We start from the raw sequence: 9516 nt of genomic DNA, 5'->3' as shown, positions 1-9516 counted from the left end.
GGATCTCAGCTGCACAAGGCTTCCAACTCTTTACCAAAACCTGACCTATAAACAAGGCCAAATCATTTCTCTCAATTACCATTCAGCGAATACACGGATTGCTACGGGCTACTATAAAATGAAATGAAATATTTCAGTACACCTATAATGCAATATCAAAATCGCTCTCTCATTGTACAACAGCTTCTTGTTTCTTCTTATATATAAAAAGTATGAATTTCTCAATTATCAAAAGTACATGTGCATCAAAAATTACATCCTTGATATAAACACTAAGTTTTATGAACCCTAAGTAACATTAGCAGTGTCATAAATAAACTGCAGGCATTGCACGTAAACATTGATCAAATCGTATTACTTCAAATTAGAGGCATTAAGGTGTTAGCGTGCTCATTTATCCCCCTCTGCACCGGTAACAGTGGAAAGAATGCACTAAAAATTTACCTCTTTAACTTCCAGTAACAACAGTTTTTAACATCATTATTTTTTCAAAGTAACCATTTAGCAACAACATGGAAAGGTAACAATTCCTTTTATAACCCACAAACAAAATAGTTTGTAATTTTCACAGGCATTAAAGAGTATTCCGCTAGCTTATTGTGGTTAATTACCCTATTAGCATATGAATACAGCAGTCTCACATTAACTTTACACAATTAGCACCTTTGCATAGCTTCACCGATTAGCGCCGATTAGCATAAATGCTAGCGAACTCCCAGTAAACTCAGCAGGCTAGGTTAAATACAAATGGGCCTCAAAAGCCTGGGCCTGTTAACATGGATGCTAGCGAACTCAAAGGCCTAGCGCAAGGTAAACAACTCACCATTTTAGCGGAATTCACTGCCTTTAGCTCCGTGACAACAGTGGATTCAGGCACAGCTCTCATTTACTCTCTATATTACAACAGGGTATAGTCAGTATAAGCGATTATGATCACAGAATTTGTTTAATTCACTCCATGTCGTTTCTCGTCTTACCAAGGGGATAACGCAGCCTCCTACGCTCAGGTACAGGCGCCAAAAGAATGTGCAGAGACGCGAAACGATAGGCGTAATTGTAACGGAACATAGCTGGCAGCTGATTGGTCAGCTCACTGCATCATAACGTCCACCCATTTGCTAACTTACAAGCCCATCAAAGATGCTGAGAAAAATAAAAGTTAACCCTTAGTGACTTGGTCAGACAGCTAAATAGTGTTTCTCATTATTAAGCCTGGGCTACACTCTCCCCCCTTGAACTCATGTACGTCCCCGTACATGGTGCTGGCTGAACTGTTATTATCTCAGGGTACAGGACAGAAGGATATAAGTTTTCACCCTCCCTTAAAATGTCCGCCACAGCCGTAGTTAACCCATGAAAGAATGATTTAACAACTGTGACAAAGGGGTTTCCAAGTTCAGTATAGTCAAGTCTTTTTGAAGGCTGACGATTCCTCTCGGATCTTCTGACAGGGATATCTGTGCCTTTGTGCTCCTGTGTCTCCTCTTGACTTGCTGTTTCCATTGCGACTGTCTCATCCTTTCCTTCCTCTTCTAGTTTTTCACTTCCAGCACGACTCATCTCCTCTTCACTCTCTGACATGTCCGAGAACACTGGAAGCTGCTCATTGTGGATGTCATCATCATCATCATGTAAGTTGTGTTTCTCCACAGATTGTTCATTATCAGGTAAGTTACTTTCAGTCATGACTATTTCATCAACTTGTTCATCAGGCATGACTCTTTTGGTAAGTAGGTACTCAGTGTCACAGTGATGGCAGTTAGGATCACTAAGTGTGAGGGGTATGTCTGAGGTACCATTAAACCCACCAGGTGGTTTGTCAATTTCAGGAATGCAATCAACATTCTGATCATTTAAAGGACTCTCGATGGGACAGATGCCTAGAGGTTCAGTATGCTGTGTATCCTGCACAGAAGACATAGTTGAATCAGGCTGCACTAGACTGTCATGGACTAGTGAAAACTGAGCATTTGGGGGTTCTCTGAAACAGTAAACAGGAATGATTTCATCCTCATCTTCTGAGAAGTAGTTTTCGTCCACAGTGGGATTTGCACGGGTTGCTGGCCTGCACCTTACAGGCTGCTGGTCAGGCTCCCTGTTGACCTCTGCAGGCAAGTACCCACATGGAAGTAGTAAGTCCCTATGCAGTGTTCTTAGAGGACCATCCTGATTTCAGGTTTGACTGTGTAGACGGGCAGAATACCTGCTCTCCTCAGCACTACATGGACAGTTGACTCCCACTTGTCTGAAATCTTATGTTTCCCTCGAATACGAACATTTCTGACCAACACTCGGTCTCCAGCTTCCAAGTCCGAAGCAGTCACACGCCTGTCATACCTCACTTTGTTTTTGTGTGCTATTTTTGCAGCATTATCAGTTGCTATCTTGTAGCTGTCTTCAAGTCGTGACTTAAGCTTTTGCACATACTCTGAGTGTGATGTATGCTGACCCCATTGCACTGGCAATCCAAACACCAAATCAACCGGAAGACGAGGCTGACGCCCAAACATCAGTTCATATGGTGTGAATCCTGTCACCTCATTCCTGGTGCAATTATAGGCGTGGACCAGGGGTTTTACAAAATCACGCCAATGAGACTTCTCTGAGTCTTGAAGAGTACCTAGCATGTTGAGTAATGGGCGATTAAATCGCTCAACAGTGTTGCCCCTAGGATGGTATGGGGTTGTTCTTACTTTATGTATGCCGGCCACTCGACAGAGCTCTTTTATCGTGCGGGACTCGAAATCGGGCCCCTGATCACTGTGTAGCTTTTCTGGGATTCCGTAGTGCACCATGAAGTTCTCCCACAGACACTTTGCTACTGTGCGGGCCTTCTGGTTAGGTGTTGGCATGGCAACCGCAAACTTGGTAAAGTGATCTGTAATCACAAGTATGTCTTTGGTCCCACTGTTGTCAGGTTCAAGAGAGAGGAAGTCCATACAGAGGAGCTCAAGGGGTCTGGTGGTGTTAATGTTGACTAAAGGCGCAGCTCTCTCAGGTAGTGCCTTCCTCCGTACGCACCTGCCACATGTTTTGACCTTTCTCTCAACATCCAAAGCCATCTTTGGCCAAAAGAATCTGGTCCTTACAAGATCCAGTGTGCGATCAACCCCCATATGACCCATATGATCATGTAGGCTGGTTAAAACTGTGTCACGAAGTTCAGCTGGGAGCACAAGCTGATAAAATGTCTGAGATCCTACTTGGCGTCTCCGGTACAAGATGTCATTGAGAAGTTCAAGGCGATTCAGCTCTCTCAGTAAGAATGGAAGCACAGGGAGTTCATGCCGCAAAGTGGGGGGTGGTTTGTCTCCCTGCTCGATCTGGGAAATGACATGCTTTAAGATTTGATCAGCTCTTTGTTTACTTACAAGCTCTGCCTCAGTTAAGTGGGGGATAACTGGCAACCCACCAAGGTGATCTTCTTGCCCATAACCGTCAGGCACAGCAGTAGGTGAGATGGCAAGAGTTTCAACTAAGGCAACACCACTTGTAAAATCTTGATCATGACTGACACTGTAGATGAGCTGTCTCTCACAGATCGCTTGCACAACAGCTTGATCTACTGCATCTATGTTTTCTGGATCAGAGAGGTGACCCTGGGTGAACTGTCATATGCGCTTTCTCTCCTTTTGAGATTTAAGATCATCAGCCAGCTTCCCATTAGGCCTGCGGGACAATCCATCTGCATCACCATTTTGCTTTCCTGGACGATAGAGGAGTTTAAATGAGAACGTGGACAGTGCTGCCAGCCACCTATAGCTTGTCGCATCAAGTTTTGCTGAGGTCAGGATATATGTCAGCGGATTGCTATCAGTAACAACAGTGAAGTGGTTGCCGTAAAGATAATCACTAAACTTTTCTGTCACTGACCACTTGAGTGCCAAAAATTCCAACTTGTGTGCTGGATAGCGACTCTCACTCCTTGACAACCCTCTGCTTGCATAGCCTATGACTCGAAGTTGGCCCTCCTGTTCCTGATACAAAATAGCACCGAGTCCAGTGGTGCTTGCATCGGTGTGGAGTACATAGGGCTTCTGGGGATCTGCAAAACCCAACACCGGGGCAGAGGTAAGGCTCTCAATAACCAGGTCAAACGCTTGCTGGCAAGCAGGTGTCCAGCGATCCCCAAAGACTTCCTTTGGGTTGAGGTACTGACCTGCTCTCTCTTCTGACTTACATTTCTTGTGAGAAGATGGGTAACCAGAGGTTAGATTATGGAGGGGCTTCACGATGTTAGAGTAGCCCTTAACAAACCTCCTGTAGTACCCAGCGAACCCAAGAAAGGATCTCAACTCTCGCAGGTTGGTTGGGACTGGCCAAGTCTTAAGAGCAGTGATCTTCTCCGGATCAGTCTCAACTCCATTCCTAGAAACCACATGCCCAAGATAACGGACTGACGTCTGGAAGAAGACACACTTTTCAGGAGATAATTTCAACCCGAATTCTCTAAGGCGTGTGAGCACCTTCATCAGCCTTGCTTCATGCTCCTCTAGAGTCTTTGAGAACACAATCAAGTCATCAATAAAGACTAGCACGTCCTTTAAATGCATGTCCCCCATACACTTTTCCATTAATCTTTGAAATGTACTCGGCGCATTGGTCACTCCCTGAGGCATTCGGTTGAATTCCCAGAACCCAAGGGGACACACGAAAGCGGTTTTTGGTTTATCTGCTTCCTCAACCTCGATTTGGTAATAACCAGACTTCAAATCAAGGACGGAGAACCACTGGGAACCGCTGAGCACTGAGAATGTGTCTTCCAGCTTTGGAAGAGAATATGCATCCTTTATGGTCTGGAGGTTCAGACGCCTGTAGTCTATGCACAACCGGACCTGGCCATTCTTTGACAAGAAAGGTGACTCGGACTCTCTGATGACTCCTGCATCAAGAAGCTCTTGAATATGTTTTCGAACAGCTTCAATGTCTTGTGGGTGTATTGGTCGAGCACGCTGTTTAAAAGGAGTTTCATCTGAGAGTTTGATGTTATGTGCTACCTTATCTGTTCGGCCAAAATCCAGGTCATGTTGCGCAAACACGTCGGGCATGTTGTTGAGCTGCTGAGTGATGCGTTCTTTCCATTCAGATGGAATTGGGGACTCACCAAAATTGAAGTTCAGGTTGTGCTTTTTGTTTGACTGAGCCTCTGGTGACTTTCGGAGGGACTCTGATTGGTTTACTACACTGTGCTCCTGTAACAAGATGCTCTGGTAAGCGCTTATCTCTGCAATCGCACATTTAGCAGGGATGACTATATCATGGTCAGACTCATTACTGATGACAACGGGTAGCTTATAGGGCCGCTGCTGGGGAACGTCAACCAAGCTAGCTGTCACCAACAAGCCACCCGGCAAGGCGGATGAAGATGGCTGCTCAATGACTACGGACTTCTCATTCAGTAAGCAATTAGCTACAGCAACTCCCTCAACTACTACAGTTTCACCAGCTGGAATGACTTTAGAGTGTCTGCCTTGCAATCTCACTACACTGTGGTGACTGTTGTTGGTCTGCTTTTGTCTGAGCTCAAGACATTTAAGAACTGCCCTATAGCCAAGCGGGATGGGTTGATGGTATGTCAATCCGGCTTCAGAGTACATGTCATACAAAACATCAAGGGTATTGGTGCCTATAAGCACAAGAGACTGTGATGTGGCCCGAATGTCAGGAACAACCAAAGCAAGTGTATGCACATCCATTGATGCTCCAATAAACTCTTTTGGAAAAGTTACAGTCATTTCTATGTAACCTAAGTAGGGTACGGACTGTCCATTCGCTCCCTCCACCTCCAAGAGATCATGTAGTGGCTTAATCTCCTGCTCTGACAAGTGCTGTTCATAAAATGACCGGGGAACTGTCGTTACTTGTGAACCCGTATCAAGTAGGCAGTTAACTTCTTCACCTTTTATGTTGACTTTAGCTGTACTCTTGGTGCCAACCAGTCTCTTAGGAAGTTTAAAAGGGTGGTTCTTACTTGAATGTTTTAGACTAGCACATACTCCAGCCTTGCCTTTGCGGTTTGCGTCTGAGGGACGTTTTTGACTCCCTTCAGCCCCCGTTTGTCCCACAACAGGAACTGTTAGTCGTTTAAAGGTAAGTTGAGACTGGTTTGTGTTTCCCACCTGTGCTGCTTCTCCTCTAACTGTTTTCTCTTTTCAGCTACTAAAAGCAGGGTTTGCCCTGTCTGTGCAAAATGGGGCAATGTGTCCATCCTCCCCACAGTTAAAGCAGTACCAAGGCCTGGGTCTGTTAGTCTGCTTTTTCTTGGTCTGTTTTAGCATGTCTGTGTCAGCACTGTCTAGTTTTGGTACCTTTCCTGTACTTTTCCCTGCTGCTCCCCCGTTATCAGCCCCCTTCGTCTTTTTCTGTGACATGAAAGAGGTTAATTGGCTTTGCAGACTGGCAACCTGTCTCCCAAGATCCTCAATCACACTGAGACTGACCTCTGACTTCTCTTTTGACTCTACACAGGCCCACGCGCTTTGGAGCTGAAGATGACCACGTTGCCTGGCAGTGCCAATGTGTTTTTTCATGCGACTAGCTTTTGCTAACTGTCTGTCCTCTTCTGTTCTTAGTAACAGCAAGAGGTCAGCAAATGAAGGGGGGCTGCTTTTCTTCTGCTCAAGTTGCAGGCCAGAGAGCAAAGAATTGTCCCAGCATCCCCTACAGAACTGTTTGAGTAGGTATTTATCCACCTCGGCAGGCGCAACTCCACCCCTTCTTACAGCTAGGTTTAATGCTAATTGCAATCGATAAAGATATGTGGAGGGCTTCTCACCCGGATCTTGAAGGGTGTTCATAAACTGGGTAAAAAGTTCCTCCCCATCCTCAACAGTACCAAAGGCTTAGTCCAAAAGTTGCAGGTAAGCGGTGGGGGGTGATCCAGGCCGTAGCCCTTTGACCACATAGGCTGCAGGCGAAAGCAGACATTCGAGAATTCTTCTTGAGATCTGGAGATGGGACAAGTTCGGATCGTTTAAAAGCAGTTCGATGTGTGAGCGCCAAGTGTCGTAATCAGCTTCACTATTGGGTCTGGGAATCTTTCCAGAAAAGGAACGAAGCCTTACTGGGGATTGCAAGTGTGGGCTACTATCTTCCCTCCTTACAATATGCTCAACCACCACCTTCTGTATTTCTGCTGGGTTTATGTCACTTACTGAAAGGGACGGAGCTTTCCCTCCATTAGTGAACAGGACTGAATCAGGGGCACTTAAACAACTGCCTTCCAGAGGGGTGTCCAAGAGTGAGACAAGGGGCTGTTGACCCTCGGGGGTAGAAGGTTGACGCGTCACAACTGGGGTCTCAACATGTGAAGGAGAGATTTCTGTAGTTACGTGCCTCATAGCTTCAATATCTTCACCAATCTGAGACATCATCTCTTTCAACACCTCCCTATAGTCTTTGCCACTTAGCTTGGCTAAGCCCTTTAGCTCAGCTAGGTATGTTTTTGTAACAATACTACCAATCTGAGTCGTGTACACACTGCTTAATGCTTTTACACCATATCTAGCACATGGCTCACCTTGCACTGTGTATGTGTATGGCAAAAGTGGCTCTAGGTACTCTAAAGCCGAGCTGCTCGAAAACTCAATGATCAGGTTTTGGTAAAATTCTGATTTAGAATCATCAACGGAAAGGGCTCTTTCAATCGAACTGTACTTCTTAAGGAAGTCAACAACTTGCTCATCTTGGTCTGCTACTTGGGTTAAACCACTAACGATAACTGCATTTGGAATTTTAACACTTGACTTCTGTATGAAGTCCATTTTGCATATTCTTTCAAAATTGATATCCAATGTCTCTGGCTCCTGGCTGGCTCGCCAATTTATGTAACCCTTATCACGAGGTAGTAATAATGTACATAGGTGTAATAGTCTAAAGTAGTCTTATCAATGTGGACCAGAATCAGAATACACTAAATTGTTAAGAGCCTGAGAATTGAATGTCAATAAAAAGAATACCACACCCGAATGACAGTTTGCATTAAGTGTATTAAATACACAGGGATGGTACATACATAAGAAAGCAGGTTTTAAAAAAAACCAACCTTCCTTTTAACTTCGTTGAGCTCAGTTCGTCCTTAGTTCCACTTGCCTTTATTGACAAGAGTTCATTTCTCACCGTTGGGGCCCTTTTAAGTTTGTGTTAGTGTTTGTCCTACCACCATGAAGATGAGGAAGATCCTGGCAATCCGTCTAAAGTCAGAGTCACAAACACGGTTGGCTTGCCACCCAGCCACCTAGACTGGGAATCCACAAAGCTCTGGAAAAACGTCTGGAACATGTAGAATGGATCTCAGCTGCACAAGGCTTCCAACTCTTTACCAAAACCTGACCTATAAACAAGGCCAAATCATTTCTCTCAATTACCATTCAGCGAATACACGGATTGCTACGGGCTACTATAAAATGAAATGAAATATTTCAGTACACCTATAATGCAATATCAAAATCGCTCTCTCATTGTACAACAGCTTCTTGTTTCTTCTTATATATAAAAAGTATGAATTTCTCAATTATCAAAAGTACATGTGCATCAAAAATTACATCCTTGATATAAACACTAAGTTTTATGAACCCTAAGTAACATTAGCAGTGTCATAAATAAACTGCAGGCATTGCACGTAAACATTGATCAAATCGTATTACTTCAAATTAGAGGCATTAAGGTGTTAGCGTGCTCATTTATCCCCCTCTGCACCGGTAACAGTGGAAAGAATGCACTAAAAATTTACCTCTTTAACTTCCAGTAACAACAGTTTTTAACATCATTATTTTTTCAAAGTAACCATTTAGCAACAACATGGAAAGGTAACAATTCCTTTTATAACCCACAAACAAAATAGTTTGTAATTTTCACAGGCATTAAAGAGTATTCCGCTAGCTTATTGTGGTTAATTACCCTATTAGCATATGAATACAGCAGTCTCACATTAACTTTACACAATTAGCACCTTTGCATAGCTTCACCGATTAGCGCCGATTAGCATAAATGCTAGCGAACTCCCAGTAAACTCAGCAGGCTAGGTTAAATACAAATGGGCCTCAAAAGCCTGGGCCTGTTAACATGGATGCTAGCGAACTCAAAGGCCTAGCGCAAGGTAAACAACTCACCATTTTAGCGGAATTCACCGCCTTTAGCTCCGTGACAACAGTGGATTCAGGCACAGCTCTCATTTACTCTCTATATTACAACAGGGTATAGTCAGTATAAGCGATTATGATCACAGAATTTGTTTAATTCACTCCATGTCGTTTCTCGTCTTACCAAGGGGATAACGCAGCCTCCTACGCTCAGGTACAGGCGCCAAAAGAATGTGCAGAGACGCGAAACGAGAGGCGTAATTGTAACGGAACATAGCTGGCAGCTGATTGGTCAGCTCACTGCATCATAACGTCCACCCATTTGCTAACTTACAAGCCCATCAAAGATGCTGAGAAAAATAAAAGTTAACCCTTAGTGACTTGGTCAGACAGCTAAATAGTGTTTCTCATTATTAAGCCTGGGCTACATATACAT

General features: G+C 44.2%; 2 protein-coding genes across 6 annotated transcripts in view; both read right to left on the bottom strand.

Moving 5' to 3' along the window:
- The window catches only part of LOC123958505 (interleukin-18 receptor 1-like), a 28511-nt gene that overhangs the window by 5938 nt on the left and 13057 nt on the right, over window positions 1-9516 (bottom strand). The window lies entirely within an intron of this gene.
- Window positions 6656-9516, bottom strand: part of LOC123958507 — a 4177-nt gene continuing 1316 nt past the window's right edge. For 2 of the 4 annotated variants that reach the window (XM_046031890.1, XM_046031888.1), the window contains one exon: window positions 6656-8332. In XM_046031890.1, coding sequence (XP_045887846.1) covers window positions 6843-7763 — 921 coding nt within the window. In that variant the 5' untranslated portion in view covers window positions 7764-8332 and the 3' untranslated portion in view covers window positions 6656-6842. Of the gene's footprint in view, window positions 8333-9110; window positions 9504-9516 lie in introns of those variants that run through there. The other 2 variants (XM_046031889.1, XM_046031887.1) reach the window with 2 other exon arrangements.

Source organism: Micropterus dolomieu, linkage group LG20 (genome assembly GCF_021292245.1).
Source record: "Micropterus dolomieu isolate WLL.071019.BEF.003 ecotype Adirondacks linkage group LG20, ASM2129224v1, whole genome shotgun sequence".
Taxonomy (NCBI): domain Eukaryota; kingdom Metazoa; phylum Chordata; class Actinopteri; order Centrarchiformes; family Centrarchidae; genus Micropterus; species Micropterus dolomieu.
This window is presented reverse-complemented; position numbering and strand designations above follow the sequence as displayed.